Source organism: Xiphophorus hellerii, chromosome 19 (genome assembly GCF_003331165.1).
Source record: "Xiphophorus hellerii strain 12219 chromosome 19, Xiphophorus_hellerii-4.1, whole genome shotgun sequence".
Classification (NCBI taxonomy): Eukaryota; Metazoa; Chordata; class Actinopteri; order Cyprinodontiformes; family Poeciliidae; genus Xiphophorus; species Xiphophorus hellerii.
This window is the reverse complement of record NC_045690.1, coordinates 27,638,407-27,656,801: the sequence shown is the minus strand read 5'-3', so window position 1 is coordinate 27,656,801 and position 18,395 is coordinate 27,638,407. Positions and strand designations below refer to the sequence as shown.

Sequence of the window (18,395 nt, the reverse complement as noted above, 5' to 3'; positions counted from 1 at the left end):
GTTGAAAGACCCTAATTCTTTGACTATAACTGCTTGTACACTTCATCCTCTGTTTTTTTAGTTTCGTCTCACTGTTGGTTTTTGTGTTTTGTTTGTGCTTGCAGACGTTCCAGTACCAGAGCAGCCGGAACTGTTCTTAAAGAAGCTCCAACAGTGTTGTACTGTCTTTGACTTCATGGACACGCTGTCGGACCTCAAGATGAAAGAGTATAAGCGTTCAACGCTCAACGAGTTGGTGGATTATGTGACTATCAGCCGTGGCTACCTGACAGAACAGGCCTATCCAGAAGTTGTCAAAATGGTAAGCAGGTCAAACACACACTTCTGCTTAGTACTGGGTCACCTAAAAGCACTCATGCCTTTGAGTTTCACATTTTTCCTAGAACTCTTTCTTATTGTTCCTTTCAGTAGCAGATTTCCTATAAATTAGCGGCTGGATAACAAGCACCGCTTCAACGACATCATCCTGCATGCAGGGTTTCTTTTTTTCTGTGGAGAACTGACTAAAGGAACATTTAAAGCTTCTAAAACAATCAAATACTTAAATTATGGTCAAAATATACACATTTGAACTTATATTTTGGGTTCATATATTTGCATATCCAGGGAATTCAATGCTGAGATCTAATATGGGTAATATCAAATCTGCCATTAATGTATGAATAGCCTATTGTATCATAAATACCTACAGAATTAAAGGCAAAGATCAATTAGGCTGACATTACATACGTAGAATAATGACAATCGGGGGTGTTTTCATTGTCTATGTAAATTAGTAGATTAGAAGGCTAAGTGGTCATAATAATAAAGTCAGAAAAGCAAAAATAAAATGAGTCTTCTGTTTGTCCTAATGTGGAGAACTTCTGACAAAAGAGCATTTATTTTTTTACACTAATTTCTAATGTTCCTTAAAAAAGAAAAGAAAGAGGAAGTTTATTTAAAAAAAAAAAAAAGGATTGTGCACCCTAGAGTGAGATTATGAGACTTAGACTGACTTTATTGTCATTTTGCATGCACAGGGTGTATACAGAACGAAATTTCGTTGCATACGGCTCAGGACAATGTTTTGAGGTTCCAATGTTGTGAGGTTACTCCAGAATAAAATAAAATACAGTATGAAATATGAATATAAATATGAATATAAAATATAAAGTGCAGGACTGACAGTAAAATAGGAGTTATTTAGCTCTGTACATGTACAAGGTATGAAGTGGAGACCAGATTTTGAGTGCAGTCCAGTTAAGAGTTCAGCAGTCTGATGGCAAGTGGGAAAAAGCTGTTTCGAAACCTGGTGGACCTGCACCGGATGCTGCGGAACCTCTTTCCAGAGGGCAGCAGGGAGAACAGTCCATGGTGGGGGTCTGAGGGGTCACTGATGATGTTTCGGCCTCGGGACACGCAGCGCTGGGATGAAATGTCCTGAATGGAGGGAAGGGGGGCCCCGATGATCCTCTCTGCTGTCCGCACCACTCTCCTCACGTTCTTCCAGTCGGAGGCGCTGCAGCCTCCATACCACACAGAGAGGCAGCTGGTCAGAATGCTCTCTATGGTGCTTCTGTAGAACGTCTTGAGGATGGGCGGGGGCAGTTGTGCTCTTCTCATCCTCCGCAGGAAATACAAGCGTTTCTGTGCCCTCTTGACCAGAGACGTGGTGTTCCCAGTCCAGGTGAGGTCGTTTGTGATGTGCACCCCCAGGAATTTGGTGCTGCTGACCACCTCCACAGCCGAGCTGTTGATGAGCAGTGGAGCGTGGCTGGGCCGGTTCTTCCTGAAGTCGACGATCATCTCCTTCGTCTTGTCAACGTTCAGGATCAGGCTGTTCTCTCTGCACCAGTCCACCAGCTGCTCCACCTCCTCTCTGTAGTCCAGGTCGTTGTCGTCTCTGATGAGGCCCACCACCGTTGTGTCGTCAGCGAACTTCATGATGTGGTTGGTGGCGAACCTGGGGACGCAGTCGTGTGTCATCAGAGTGAACAGCAGAGGGCTCAGGACGCAGCCCTGAGGGGAGCCTGTGCTGAGGGTGATGACATCGGAGGTGTGTTGTCCGATCCGGACTGACTGAGGTCTGTCGGTGAGGAAGTCTAGCAGCCAGTTGCGCAGGGGGGTGCTGAAGCCCAGGTGTCCCAGTTTTCCTGCCAGATGCTGTGGGATGATTGTGTTGAACGCTGAGCTGAAGTCCAGGAACAACATCCGCACATGAGTGTTCTTCTCCTCCAGGTGAGCCAGGCTCAGGTGTAGGGCGGAGGAGATAGCTTCCTCAGTGGAGCGGTTTCGGCGGTAGGCAAACTGGAACGGGTCGAATGTGGGGGGGAGTCTGGAGACGATGTGTTCTTTTACCAGCCTTTCAAATCACTTCATCATGATGGGAGTCAGTGCCACAGGCCGGTAATCGTTGAAAGAGGTGACTTGAGGTTTCTTTGGCACTAGAATGATGGAGGCAGTTTTGAGACAGGTTGGCACTGTGGCTTGGTCCAGTGAGGTGTTAAAAATGTCTGTTAGGACACCAGCCAGCTGACCTGCGCATTCCCTGAACACCCGCCCAGGTATGTTGTCGGGGCCTGGGGCCTTCCGTGGGTTGACTCTTTTCAGAGTCTTCAACACATCGGCTGTGTCCAGGCAGAGTGCCTCCTCTTCCTGGTGGGGAACAGTTTTTTTGCCGGAGTACTGTTCAGTGCCTCGAACCTCCCAAAGAAGTTATTGAGTCCATTGAGAAAGTCAGCATCAACTTCGCCCACTGGGGGGGAGGATGGATTGTAATCTGTGATCGCCTTTATGCCTTGCCACATACTCCTGGTGTTGCTGGTGTCGTGGAAGAACTCCTGTATTTTTCGACTGTGGGTTCGCGTTGCTAACCATATAGCACGGTTCAAGTTAGCTCTCGCTGTCCTCAGTGCTTCCTTGTTGCCAGGCTTGAAGGCTGAGTTCTGTGCTTTTAGCATTTCCCGTACCTCCTTAGTCATCCAGGGTTTTTGGTTGGCCCGGGTGATAATGTTCTTGGTGATGCTGATGTCCTCTGTGCACTTGTTGATGTAGGCTGACACAGTCATGGCGTACTCATCGATGTTGATCTGGTCGTTGTAAGTGGCTGCTGCCTTGAACATCTCCCAGTCAGAGCACTCAAAACAGTCCTGAAGTGCCTCCATGGCCCCCTCAGTCCACACCCTCACCTGCCTCACTGTAGGTTTTGTTCTGATCAGCAGGGGCTTGTATGCAGGAATTAGCATAACAGATAGGTGGTCTGAAGAGCCAAGGTGGGGGCGGGGGGCTGCTCTGAATGCTTCTTTGATGTTGGTGTAGGCCAAGTCTAGAGTATTCACTCCCCTGGTTGGAAAATCCACATACTGGTTGAAGTGAGGGAGAACAGTCTTCATGTTGGCCTGGTTAAAATCCCCAGCAATGATGAAAACGCCCTCTGTGTGTGAGGATTGCAACTCACTGATGGTCCGGTAGAGAACACTCATAGCCTCTTTAGTGTTAGCACTGGGGGGCACATACACAGCAGTGATGCTAACCACAGTAAACTCCCTGGGCAGGTAGAATGGTCTGCTGTTAACAGTCAGAAGCTCGATGTCCGGGGAGCAGTAACTGGTGACAGTCATGGCATTTTTACACCAGTTGTTGTTGATGTAAATACACAGCCCCCCTCCTCGGGTTTTACCGCTGAGAGCGCTGCTCCTGTCTGCGCGGAATGTAGCGAGCCCCTCCAGGCTAGCAACGTTGTCCGGTATGGTCGAGTTGAGCCATGTCTCCGTCAGAATGAGAGCGCAGCAGTTCCTCAACTCTCTCTTTGAAGACAGTTCTAGTTGCAGATGGTCTATTTTGTTGTCCAGAGAGCGGACGTCGGAGAGGAAGATGGACGGAAGCGGCGATCTGTGGGGGTTAGCGTTTAGCTTAGCTGTTAGTCCACTTCGACAGCCGCGCTTCCGCTGCCGGTCGCACCGCCTTCGCTTTCTCCTCCTCCGGCTAGTGCTGCTAGGCGAGTCCGCTGCGCTGCGGGCCGCTGGATCTTGCTTCCGTAGCACTCCGAGATCACGTAAACACTCCAGAGTAGTCGTATTTATGAGTCCAAAATCACTTGATGATCGTAATTCCAGCAGACGCTGGCGATCATATGCTAACTTACTGAGTGGATGCAAAGTTTGTAGCGTTTTTGGCAGCGTATTTTGCTCAAATACTCGCAAGTTGTCGAGAGCCCATGCAGCCGCAGCCATTTTGGGTGCCGCCATCTTTGGATATCTGAATGAATGTCACTCAAGCAGACTACTGCTACTTGAGACTACTTGAGAAAGATCTGCTGATTATTTTTTACTTCCGTTATGTCAGACATGATCTGGTCGTTGTACTTCTGCAGAAGTTTTCTTCTTCTGCTCCTCTGGCTAAATTTTCTCCAAAGCGAACTGCCATCATAGCGCAGTCGCAAACCCCAGCTGGCTTTTGGATGAACAAAAATTGTGACAGTGTCTGTGCAATTATTTGTTTACTTTGGAAGCAGAATTGATCTGCTTCGAGCCAAATATAGATGAGGATTTTGGGCCAAAATGGACACGTCCATTTACGTGCTGGACGCATAAATGGACCTAATGTGAAGATTTTTTAAAAAAATAATTTAATTAGTGAATAATATGTTATATGGTTGTTGCATGCAGTTGAAGAAGTCTTTGTATTGATACCACACTGAAGCCACATAAATTTTACTCTAAAAGACAGGTACTTTTCATTCTATGTATGAAATCAGATTTTCTTTCCATTAAAATTGCAGCCACTAACCCTAGATTATTGTAGCTCCACTTCCCCATGTTTTACATGTAAGTTCATTATGAACTGTGCCACGCTGCTGCTTACCTGAAACACCCGGATTTGTTGATGTTCTTGGTCCTGACTTAGCTGACCTAAGTGTATCGCCACACTTGGTCCACTGGCCCCATAGCTCCCCTGTTCTGGCACCATTGTATTAGGTACACAACACACTTTGTGTGTTTTAGGTGGAGATAGAATAATGAGAAGAATTATAATCTCTTAATTTTCATAGGAACTCTTGCTACAGTGCTGCAGGCTTTTAATTGTATTTTGTGAACTTCTTATAGTAAAGAATTTCAGTAGTCCGGCATCGAGGTAACACATGCATAGACTAATTTTTCAGAATCACTCCTGGACAGGACTCTATTTCTAATTTTGGCAATATTTCAGAGATGGAAGAAGGAAATCCTAGAAACTTGTTTAATATGAGATTTAAATGACATCTTGGTCAAAAATAGCAGAGATTTATGACACTGGAGACAGTGTTCCCAAGTAGCCTTAGAATGTGAAGATTTCTCATTTAATAAAAAAGCTGGAATCTTTCAGACAGGTGAGTTCTAAGGCTTTCATTCCTACATAATTTCTTGGAGAACATTGTGATCAACTGGATCAAGATGATTCTTTTCTCATCTAAGAATGCTTTCTATTCTTTCTGTTTATCTACTCCAGGTGTCTCATAACATATTCCGGACCCTTCCGCCCAGTGACAGCAATGAGTTTGACCCTGAGGAGGATGAGCCCACACTTGAGGCATCTTGGCCACATTTACAGGTAAAAGATATGCATTGTCAAACAGAATGTCTTAATTTGTTTATAAAGCTAAAATATTCAAAAATATGTTGAGAAAAGAATTCTGAGCTCAGCTTGCCCTTCTTGAATGCAAAGGAAACTTTAGTGAATAGTATTTTCTTCTAGTCTTTACAAACCTAACCAGTAGTGTGCAGCAAAAGGTGTGTGTGTGGGGGTGGTGGGGTGTTTTCCATTTGGCTCTTGCTCTGTTGTAAAAGCCTCCAGTTCTTTGTCTGGCATCCCATTAAAGACATTAATCTGCAGTGAGTGCGGTGGAGAGTTCTGTGGTATGGAAACTAATTTTTTTTCAAACCTTGCTGCTGGTAGCCTGCCTCCTCTAGAATGACCAGGAGAAAACCTGATTTTCATGCTCACAGCACCTGCTTAGATATTCTATGTGTAATGAGTAGTAATCTTTACTTTCTTTCAAATCTTTTTTAGTTGGTTTATGAGTTCTTCATTCGGTTCTTGGAGAGTCAGGAATTCCAGCCCAGCATTGCCAAAAAGTACATAGACCAGAAGTTTGTCCTACAGGTAAGTTCCTGCTGCTGATTGTCCTACTTCTCTTCTCATTTCCACTGCTTACCAGTTGTTTCGGTGTCCTTTCTTCTTCACCACATCACTGCTTTTGTTCCCCTCAATCAGCTTTTGGAGTTGTTTGACAGCGAGGACCCTCGAGAAAGAGACTATCTGAAGACAGTCTTGCATAGAATCTACGGGAAATTCCTGGGGCTGAGGGCTTTTATACGAAAACAGATCAATAATATTTTTTTACGGTGAGTTTTTCTTGATACATTTCTTTACTTCTAACATTCTCATATGTCTCTGATTATTTTATAATGGGACATTTTCAGTTTAAAAATATGCACTTCAGCTTTTTTTTGTTGATGTTTAATAAATTAACACATCTGCAGGGCAGAATACACCATTGTCAAAATTTTTACTCAAAACCAGCAGAGCTCCAGGATTATCAGTCTGAGCAATCTGAAGGATAATGAACCATCAATATGTTCTCTGAACACATGCTCCCTCTGAATCCTTCAACTACCAATGTTCTCAATCATTTCTAAAGCGTTCCACAATTGCACAGCTACTTATATACTTGTGATTGTCTACACACCTTGATCACCTTAAGAATAATCAAACTTGACCTGTTTGGAGTTAATCTGCTGATTTGATTCCATTTTCTTTAACATACATTTCAGCAAACAGACCGATGCGACCAATGTTTTTTTTACATCTTTATGTGAAAAAATCTGAGGAAATGTACTATTTACATACGAGTGAGATTTTCTCATCCTTTTATTTTTGTTTTATTTATTTTGTGTTGTATTGTCTGAGGATAACTTTGGCTCAGTTTCATCGTTCACCAAAGTTTGTTACTGTGCGCAAAAAGTTTGTGTGACTGCCGCACATTTTCATGACAGGTAAAAAGTTTATACATGAGGCCCTTGATGTTTACCTGTTTGCTGTGTTTTACTCTCCTTTCTCTAGTTTTGTTTATGAGACGGAGCACTTCAATGGAGTGGCTGAGTTGCTGGAGATCTTGGGAAGGTATGTGGAAATCTGCAGTAAAGGTGGTTCTCTGTGAAGTGTACCAACTTTTTTTGACAGATAAACTGTCATTTCATATATCATATTTTCCGCAATATAAGGCGCACCTTCAATGAATGGCCTATTTTAAAACTTTTTTCATGTATAAGGCGCATAGAATAGACGCTACAGTAGAGGCTGGGGTTACGTTATGCATCCATTAGATGGAACTTCGCTAAAGGGAATGTCAACAGAACAGTCAGATAGGTCAGTCAAACTTTATTAATAGATTACAAACCAGTGTTCTGAAAACTCCGTTCAATCCCAAAATAAATAAACAGCTGTTTTATTAATTTCCCCGAGGTAAAGTAAGTGACGTGGTATTTTCGTGACACAGTTTATAATTTAACAACAGCAAGCTATAACATATAGTGGAGGGGAACTTTTCCTCGATTCAATAAACACGTAAAAAACAGTCTGATACTGTTACGGTAAATCAAACGTTAGTGCAATCACAATATATATCCACTTCCGCACCATTGATTCGTTCATGTTAAATTCTCTCGCTGCTGCTCTGTTCCCGTGTTCTACTGCGTGACTGATCGCCTTGAGCTTAAACTCTGCGTCGTAAGCGTGTCTCTTAATAGGAGCCATTTTGGGGTCTTTACACACAACCCAGCGTGCACCGCGTCCTTCTTCTTCTACTGGGGAAAATGAAGTCGGCGGCTGCTTATCGTTGTTGCGAGACCTGTTGTGGCTCAATATTGGTCCATATATAAGGCGCACCCGATTATAAGGCGCACTCTCGGCTTTTGAGAAAATTGAAGGTTTTTAGGTGCGCCTTATACTGTATGTTTAATCATATGTTCCCCGCTCAACAACACACCCGCTGAGAAGAAGTTTCTAATTGGTAGCAACACCAGTGACCAAAGTCAAATATTTGCCACAGGCGACATGAACTCTTGTCTGAAACTGTTGCCTAAGGATAAGCCAACACTAATGTCATTAGTGCCAACTAGGTTGGTGCGTTGGTCAGTTTGCCGAAACAATGTCAGATTCTGTCATTTTCACTGGTCCTTTGCCTGATCTGACCAGTGATGACTTATTTAGCCTGATGCTGTCATTCAACCGCTGGTTATCTAGGGGGTATCCTGAAAACAATGTGGGCTGCATTGATAATTGGCATACATTTGGGGAAAACCCAGTCTTCTCCATAGAGTCTGCATCCATCCCACTTTGGATGGAGCAGATCTTCTTTGTAGGAATCTGGCCAAATTTATTAGTCCTCCAAAACACTAGGACTCAGGGTCCAGGCCAGGAAGCAGAGTAGTGGTTTACACTCTGCAGCTTCTACACTGTTACCCACCCACCCACCAGAGTCAAGGCTGTCTTACCAAAATCTAATGGATTATCTGGTAAATAAACTGAACTTCTATAGAGCTTTTCCAGGCATTTTGACCACTCAAAGCACTTTACACTAAAGCCACATTCACCCCTTCACAGTCAGAAACGCTCACACAGTTATACACTGTTATGCAGATTGGCAGGCAACTTCCCAGGGTTACGTCAACATAGGAAGAAGCTGGAATCAAACCTATACCTTCCAATTATAAGACTACTACTCTACCCACTGAGCCACAGTCACTTATTAAAGACATGAAAGACTGACCTAAATGAAATACAAATAATGAAATACCACTCTTTCTGAACATAAAAATAAAACTATTAAATATGGCTTATTGAACATCTCTCTTCAATGACTTTGCCAGTTAATGACTTGATCTGTGATAATCAGATTGATTAGTTATGTTTCACAAAGACCTGGCTGCTGCAGAAGAATTATGTTGGCATAAATGAGTCAACCGCTTCTAGTTATTTAAATTTTAACATTCCTTGTAGTACAGGATCAATGTGGAGGGATAGCAACATTCAGATTTATTGATCAAGCCTTCCTATCTATACTTCTTTTGAACTTCTAATCCAGTTTTCCTCATCCTAGTTGCAAAGCACTAAAACCACAATTTTTAAATCATATCAAGTTTCTTTTAAATCTAATTTAGTGGTAAATACTGATAAGATATTGGGGGACGTGACATTCATGTCGACACAAAGTGATGGCCTAAATGTAGCTTTTAATGCTATTTTAGACTCAATTGGCTTTACCCAAAGAATTCAAGGTCCTTCAGAGTCTGGTAGCCACACTTTAGACCTTGGCATTGAGTGTGACGAAAAAACAGTATTTCTTCATAACTGTGCTATTTGACCATTTTTAATAACCTTTGATTTTATTTTAACTGAGTATTTCAAATTTGAGAGAAAATTTCATTATATCTTTATCAGACTTTACTGTTAAATCTTTTAAAGGATCTGTCTTTAATTTCCTTCCTTCTCAAATTGATGATCTTGTTCATAGTGTTACTTCCTCATGTAGCATTAGACAGTGTAGTGTCCTTAAAAAACCAAGGAAATTGACTCCTTGGTTTAATTCAAACTTAATTCTTTGAAGTTTTGAAATTCAGACCAATTTTTGCATCCCATAACAGAAGATGGAAACAAGAAGTTGACCTTTAAAAGTATAAAATATGTATGTTACCACCTTGCATTATAAAAAGAACAATAACATAATTAAGCTCTTATAAGTGGTATTTGAAACTGAAAATAACAATAGGTCTCAGTTCAGAGTGCAACTCTAAAAATAAAAAGATCTTAATCTTTTTTGTAGCCCAACTTCTCTTGTAAAATCAAACTTCATAATCACTAGTATTTATAACTATATACTATTTAGCCATTTATTTTCAAGTTTTAGATGGTCTCATTATTTAGGAAATTTTAATCAAACTCTCAAATCAAATTTTATTTGTGTAGCACATTTCAGCATCAAGACATGCTTTTAGACCTGTGCGATACATCTTAAAAACACAAAAATACAAAGTCATAGAAACACAGTCAACATTTGGTGTGATTAAGAGCAAATGAAGTAAAATACTTTAGACTGAAACCCAGGCACAACCAGGCTGCTGGGACCAACAGGACAAAATGGTTGACCTTTATCATTGCAAGCAGGTCTCCAGTGTTTCACTCCTATCGCTCATCAGCAGTCCCAGGCCCAATACCAATCCCAGTCCCAGGCCCATCGCTGCAGCTTCTGATCTGAGCCTTCATGCTGCTGAGATTTGGAACCAAGCTGTTCACACCACCTAAACACACATCCATCCTCACCTAAGCTAAAGTTCACTCTGGCCTTTAAGAAACTTTTATTGCCTTTCTCGTTAATGAGTAATCAGAACCTCCATGCATCATGTTTGTTCTGGAACTGTAGCACAGAAGCATGCACACACACACACACACGTTTGCATGGCTATCTTTGTGGGGACTTTCCATTGACTTCCGTTCATTTCTACAGCCTAAATAGGTATAATATACCTATTATATACCTAACACTAACCCTAACCAAAACTCAATTCACACCTTAGTCCTAAATCTAACCCCTGACCCAAAAATAGCATTTTCCCTTGTGGGGATTAGGCTTCTGTCCCCACAAGGAGCAGTGGGTCCCCACAATGTAGTATGTGTCAGGAAAATGGTTCCCACAAGGTATTACAAACGCGCGCGCACACACACACAGCTTCAGACTCTCCCTTCATCTACGTTGATTTAGAGGAGAAATGTTTTGAAGTAAATATGAAAGATTAAATGGTAAGAATTGTGTCGACTAGAACTCTGGTGCCAGCAGATGCTTATGGCAGCAGCTGGAGTCTAACAGAATAAATGCTATATCAAGTTGTTACATTGAGCCTATGATGACTATCAGCATGTAATACTAAATCATAAGGGGGGAGTGAGAACTGCCTAATAATCTGAGTTGAGGCCTGCTGGCTGATGGAGGGTGGGGGGAAAAGTCTGAAAAGACTTTTCATTTTTGATGATAAAACAGTTAAATGTTGATTAAAAAAACGTATAAATTACATAGAACTAATCAACAAAACTGATTAAAGGATGGTTGCTCCTCTCAATCCCAGCCTGTAGTTTGACTTCTTGGAAGAGGTTACATGGAAAATATTTTTCTTTAAAACGACAGGACCCACCTAGTTTCTTACTGTTCTCAGACAGATGGGTACCTGAAATTGTTTCTGTGAAACTATTGCTGCAGCTGATCCATCTTGGTATTTCACTGTCACACATCTTAGAATTTTGAGAAAAACAGATTATTTTTCTTTATTTCATATGTAAAGGTTAAGAATTGAATGAATGAGTATTATGTTTGTACTTAGCTCAGCTTAGTCCGTATCATCCAAGAGAGATTGTTAGAAATTTATATGGTACAGTTTCATTTTCGGAGTTTAAAGTTTTAGACTATAAACAGATTTAGTTGAAGGTTTTAAATTTCCTAATGTGAGCTTTTTAAATATTCATATTACCTCTGCTCATTACTGACTTTTTGCGTTATGAACTGCTAACGTAGCTCATCTTTGTTTCAGTGTTTAATGGTACTTTTTGTCTCGTCTCTCTTTCTGCCAGTATAATCAATGGTTTTGCTTTGCCACTGAAAGCAGAACATAAGCAGTTTCTGGTTAAAGTCTTGATCCCCCTTCATACTGTCAGGAGTCTGTCCCTCTTCCATGCACAGGTAATGTCTTTCTGGAACATTTAACCTTAGTTACCTTTTCTTGTCAGTTTGACACTGATTGGACGTTTTTATTGTGCTGCTTAGATTTTAGGATTTAAAATCGTTTTTAATTTTAACTGAACTCTGATCCAACCATGTGTTTTTTCAAGTGATATTCTATTAAAGATATCATTGGATATTATTGAACTTATTTGATGCCTGTTCAGGGGGAAGCACCAGTTTTGAAACTTGAAATGTTTTGTTTTTAAACACTTCATTTTTAGGTTTTGTTTAAATAACGAGGTTTTGTTTCTGGAGGTAGAGTGGATTACAAATTTACAAAGTTGGGAAACAAACAGCTTCTGAATCTTTGATTTTCTGATCTCTTGAATAGTTGTAGGTTTTATCAAACCAACCTGATGATTTAAGCTCTGCAATCTACCTAACCAATTTGAAATAACTGGTATTAAAGCTTGAACTCTTCTCTTTTTACAGTTGGCTTATTGCATTGTACAGTTCTTAGAGAAAGACCCGACATTAACAGAACCAGTAAGTATCACTACACTTCTTGTTGAATATATGAAGTGAACATACTACAGCTGGCTTCACACCAGATATTCACTATGCTTATATCATTGCTGAATAGATCACTAATGTTCCAATAATAAAGAATAGTGGGGGTGTGGATGACTAAAGCTACCTGGGTTTTTCATCCATCCTGACACTTTCCCAGTGATCCTCTTCAGCTTACTGTAGCCATCCTACAGGATTCCTGAACAATACACCAGGATAGAGTTCATCATTCCCACTAACCCGGTCCTGTAATTAAACTCTAATTCACTTGTCTAGAAAGTCTGGTTTGTTTGAGGAGGTCTGAATGTACAATCGAACTCTGATGCGGAACAAAAAAGTGAACTCTGGTCCACCTAAAACGTTGGTTTCAGTTGACGTAAACTCTGGTACAGTTCAAATGTATGTGAACGCCAAGCAGACCAGAAACTGCTCCAGAAACAGGAAGTGGACTGCAGCGCTGTCAGCTGGCTCCTCGCCACCTCTCACCCCACCTGCCCCGCCCCGCCCTAGTGGGAGGCCCACCTTTTCCTGCTTGACTTTCAGTCTCAGACGTGGAGGAGCTGACTTGACTGACTTTTGTTGGCTTGATGGAAGCCACAGAACTGAACCTTCTGCAAAAAGAAAAGCTGATACTCTTAGATGAGACTCTGAGGTTACCATTGAGAATACCTGCTGCTTCAGATATTCTGGGCCCTGCTTCTTGTTGACTTTCCTAAAACTACTTTCAAAGTTGTGTAGCGCCACACACACACTGCAGTTAGAATAACACAGAGTTGAAACTCAAGTACGTTTCCATGTTCTATGCCTTCCTCCTCAGGTCATCAGAGGCTTACTGAAGTTCTGGCCAAAAACATGCAGTCAAAAAGAGGTAAGGCTGCTGAAGGAAAGGACGACTATCTCTCTACACACGCTCAGTCAATAAGCAATGCTCTCCTCTGTGGTGGTTCAGGTGATGTTTCTGGGAGAGCTGGAGGAAATTCTGGATGTGATAGAGCCCACACAGTTTGTAAAGATCCAGGAGCCGCTATTCAAACAGATCTCCAGATGCGTTTCCAGCCCACATTTCCAGGTTAGTGATGTCCCATAGAAACCTGACTGCTCTGTTTGGATCTGGAGATGATTATGTGTGTGTGCACTCGCGTGCTTCTCTGTAGGTCGCAGAGCGAGCTTTGTACTACTGGAACAACGAATATATCATGAGTCTGATTGAGGAGAACTCCAGCGTCATCCTGCCCATCATGTTTGCCAGCCTGTACAGGATCTCGAAAGAGCACTGGAACCCGTGAGTCGTCTTGCACACTTTACATGAACATGAACAAACTGTCTGTTTAGGGAATTATTACACAAAACATGAGATAAATCTGTCTGCAAATCAACAATAGGATTTGTTCTAGTTCAGATTTCAGTGTTTCCAGAAATAATGAAAACTCAACTCAGTTAGAATGGTTACCGATGAAGGGGTGGGGCAAATAAGAACTAGAAAATAAAATATATCTGTCAGTATCCCCTGAACAAATGTGCTACTACTAGTATGTGTGTGTAGTGCAGTACGTTTCCCTTAGTTGCTGCTGAGTACTGGGAGACTACATTACCCGCTTACTGCTACAAAAAGAAAACAAAATTCAGATAATTGGTTGGAGTGCTGCAGAAGGAGAGCCTTGTTAAGAGTACCATACCTGCAAGAACTACAACTGTGTGCATATTTACATTTTAAGCTTACAAATCTAGGTATAGTGATTAATCATACAAAAACAACAATCTACAATTAACGACGCTTATGGCTGGAGGAAACAACCTTTTGTTTAAAATGTCAGTCAGTGATGGGAGAAAAACATGTTGACATATGTCTCATCCTGTAAACACCTGTAAAATTTAACTCATTACATAAAAACTAAGCTGGGTTTTCTAGCACAAGACAAAGTCTTGTGCTAACACAGACAACCTCCCTCCCCCCGGTCACTGGAGGTTTGTCCACTCCTCACTAGCCTTAGCATTCATGACAGACTCTGGCCATGTCCCAATACTCGCACTCCCTCCCTCGTTCCGCCCTTGTGTCCTTCAAATGCGCGTTCATTTTGAAGGGTTTGAGTGCGTAGTGTGTACCACATTCTCCACATCCAATAAACTGAGCAGAAAGAAGAAGAAATAAAGAATAGTCACAAACTAACTGTGAGGAAAGTAAAATAAAATGTCACAAATGCAAGACAAATCTTTAATTAAGATATTAACATATTGGTATAAAAATTGGGCATTTGTGATGTTGCAATGTTTAAACACTCTTGGATAAAATTATTTCACTTTAAAAATGGAGATTTTTTTTTTTAGAAAGCAGTATTTGTGAATAAAACTTATCCCGAGGAATAAATATATCATGATTTAACTCTTCATTCCCTGTTAGAAGACCAAATTTTATTATATTAAAACTTAAAGATGGAATTGATTTCTAGCAAAATATCCACTTTTGAAAATCTTTCTAAAAACATTAATGAAGTCGCAATTGAAAAAGGTGTATGGTCTCAAAATCTCAGTCACAAAACACACAGAAATTTATATTTATTTCAAATTTATTTTGCAGAAAGTCACTAAAGGGAAAACTTTATACATAATTATGAAATTAATATCTAAAGTTTTTTGTGGGAGTGGAGTAGAAAGCTATTTGGTTCTTATTTTCCTTAGAGATATCATTATGATTTTTAAAGAATTGTTTTCTTCTCAGGGTAGAGAAGAAAACTGATGTTAGAGTTCCTTTGGAATTTCTTGTAAAGTTTTTGGTCTATAAAGTCACAACATTCATAGTTTCTTTTAAAAAGGACATTTTAGTTCCATTAGTCTTTTTATTTTTCAACTGTAGCATCAGGCATTTTTTTTTTATATATATGCCATATGTTTGTCCTTAACTTGATCTTTATTAGCTCCACTTTATACCAAGCTAACCTTTGGCTGCATAAGAGATTGTTTTTATGCGTAAAAAAATCATGTCTCTAATTAGTCAAATGGCAGACGGTTAAATTGAATATTAGTACAATCTAATGTGTATTTTTTGCCCTGTTGGAAATATGACAAAGTTCATTGAGCAAGCTGTCTGTCGCAAAAAAAAAAAATAGAATAAAATCAGAAAAAATCAAAAGTAACATATTGAAAAACTTTTTGTTTCTGAACATGTGATTACATAGAATTTTCTTTATTCAACAAGTCATAACTAAACACATATCTCCAACAATGACTTAGGAAAGCAAAATACCTTTACTGTACTTCAGGGGTGCCCAAAGCCTCGAGGGCTGGCATCCTGCACGTTTTAGTTCTCTCCCTGGTGGTACCAACAACCTTTTCAGCAGGTCAATTTCCTTCTTAGGCCTTCTAACGAGCCATCATTTGATTCAGGTGTGTTAAACCAGGGAGAGAACGAAAACATGCAGGATGCCGGCCCTTGATGACCGATTTTGCTGTACATTTAAAATAATTTGTTTTGTTGTAATTGTACTTTATACCAGCACAAATGCCTAAAGAGTGACCAGTCCCTCCATTTTGGACGTTGAAGTTACAAAACGGGCATTCTGTCCCAATTCTCACATTTTTGCTGCTTCTAAAGCTGCACACTTGAACCCTTAGGTGCACTTGACTGAATCCACACTTCACAGAGGGGCATAGGGTGCGCACTGAGCATTGGGACCGGGCCTCTGTTGGGGTGAATCAGCTGTAGCGGAGCGGGGAGCTGTGATTGACAGCACTAAGACCCACCTCCTGGCTCTGATTGGTAGTTTCTGACCAATGCTGTATTTCTGTAGATGGCAACAGGACTACAGGGTTGTCTCCATTTTTCACAGATCTGTCTCTTATTACACTGTCACAACATAGTGACTGTTTTAATAAATATGTAAAAAAAAAAAAAAAAACATTTTTAAGTGACATACTGCAATTTTAGTTCTTAAATTTAAATGTTAAACAATTTAAGGCTTTTAATGCATCTATGGTAAAACCATTAAATCAGATTTAATAGCATTGTCATTCTTAATAAATATGTTGAAAGTATAGATTTATGGTCTGTGTTAAATTCTTAGCATTTATGGGGCCCCTGAAAGTCTGGGGGCCCCCCCCAAGCACCTGCCTAGTCCTGTTGTGGCTCAGGATGGCTCTGTGTCTGACCAGCATTACACAGATTGTTTTAAGATCAAGCCAACAACTGATCACTTAGCTAGGATCTAACTGAAGAGCAAAAATGTACATCATTTATATAAAATCCATTTTTTGGGTTTGCTTTTTTAAGACTACAGTTGAGTGTTTTAGTACCAACCGAGACTTCAGTGAGCCTGTGGTGGAGCGCCCCCATCGGGGCAAACCCTGCTCTACCATAGAAATGATGCATTGACCTTTTGTACTTCTTTCTCTAATGTGGAAGAGTCTATTCTGAAGCGTCTGTCCATTCTTTCCCAGGGCCATCGTAGCGCTGGTGTACAATGTCCTAAAGGCCTTCATGGAAATGAACAGTACCTTATTCGATGAGCTCACCGCCACCTACAAGTCAGACCGTCAGCGGTAAGAGCCCAGAATCCTGCCATGCAGCAGAAGCATGCAGAACACTCACAGTCAGACTGAAGCAACATTTTGGTTTCGGTTATGCACCTACACTGCTAAAGTATTCACGGCTTCACGCTCCATCTTTTCTGCATTTTATGACATTCTAAGAACAAACTTGTCACTAGAAGTGTATTTGACGGGGCAACACAGTGTTTCATAACTGTGAAGTGGAAGGAAAATATGTGGTCTTCATAAATAACAGTTAGGTGTGGTGGTTAGTTAGGTGTGGTGTCCCTGCCTGACTGTGGCAACCCCAATTAAAATCCTGAGCAACCCATCTACTTCCGACGCATGTACATATGTACATTGACGTTCTACTGTATATAGACTGTAAGTGAATGATTTACATGAAAAAAGGAAGAATTTAAAAGTATGATATGTCCACTTTAAATTTCCCTTGTAATCAAAGTATTTTTTAATTTAAATTGATTTTTCATCCAGTGTAACAGAATTTAAGCCTCTTTGCACAGAAATCTGGTGTTGAACTGCTGGACTAGTTCTACACCACATGGTACCACACTCCTCACCATGAGTCATTTGCTACAAAATGCTACTTTGTGAGACTGACTCAGACTCATAAAATATTGAAGTTTGTGGTTGGAATGTGACAAAATGTTTGAGTAGTGTGAGAACTTTTGGATTAATTTGGGTTTTGTATTCCAAAACTCAAATTATTCCAGTCCAGGAATCTTTAGGGGCCTCATGTATAAAGCGTGCGTATGCACAAAAAATGTGCGGCGTAAATGTTTTACTCACAAGTCGGCATGTATAAAAATGAACGTGAAGTGAAAGTTTGCATAAATATATGCAAACTTTTGACCTGTCATGAAAATGTGCGGCAGCCACGCAAACTTTTTTTGTGGACAATATCAAACTACAGAGCATCAAAACTCACCTAGTTGCACTGAAATCTGACTACATTCAGTGTTTTTTAGACCGAGAAACATCAAACCCGACGTTTTTCATGATTAATATTTTATTGTTTAAACCCAAACAATGGAACTGATCAACATTTATCTTGAGATCTAACACACACACAAAATAAAGAAAATAAAAATAAAAGTATGTGAAAACCTCACTCAAATGTAAATAGTACATTTCCTCAGTTTTTGTCTCATAAAGATGTAATTGGTCTGTGCGCTGAAGTGCGTGAAATACATTTGTGGGGTAATTTCATTCTCACTGAAAAAGAAAACAGTGTTGGATCAGGATATTAACTCCAAACATGTCAGGTTGATTATTTTTAAGGTGATCAAGGTGTGTATGCAATCACACGTCTATAAGTAGCTGCTCAACGCTGTGTATTTGAGGAGCGCTTTGGCTCTGATGGAGAACATCGTCATTGGAAGGATTCAGAGGGAGCGATTGATCAGAGATCATATTGATCTGCTGGGAAATGTTGATGGTGGTTTATTATCGTTTAGATTAATCCAGACTGATCATCCTGGAGCTCTGAGCAAAGCTTAAGGAGGAGCCGTGCGGTACCGGTACCTGTGCAACTGCAGTCATCCTTCAATGGAGC

General features: G+C 40.7%; 1 protein-coding gene across 4 annotated transcripts in view; it reads left to right on the top strand.

The window, feature by feature from the left end:
• Window positions 1-18,395, top strand: part of LOC116709639 (serine/threonine-protein phosphatase 2A 56 kDa regulatory subunit epsilon isoform) — a 47,078-nt gene that overhangs the window by 25,961 nt on the left and 2,722 nt on the right. For all 4 annotated transcript variants that reach the window (XM_032548291.1, XM_032548292.1, XM_032548290.1 and 1 more), the window contains exons 3-13: window positions 105-301; window positions 5,467-5,568; window positions 6,028-6,120; window positions 6,232-6,362; window positions 7,081-7,140; window positions 11,638-11,746; window positions 12,221-12,274; window positions 13,116-13,166; window positions 13,248-13,367; window positions 13,453-13,580; window positions 16,730-16,831. In XM_032548291.1, coding sequence (XP_032404182.1) covers window positions 105-301; window positions 5,467-5,568; window positions 6,028-6,120; window positions 6,232-6,362; window positions 7,081-7,140; window positions 11,638-11,746; window positions 12,221-12,274; window positions 13,116-13,166; window positions 13,248-13,367; window positions 13,453-13,580; window positions 16,730-16,831 — 1,147 coding nt within the window. The remainder of the gene's footprint in view (window positions 1-104; window positions 302-5,466; window positions 5,569-6,027; window positions 6,121-6,231; window positions 6,363-7,080; window positions 7,141-11,637; window positions 11,747-12,220; window positions 12,275-13,115; window positions 13,167-13,247; window positions 13,368-13,452; window positions 13,581-16,729; window positions 16,832-18,395) is intronic.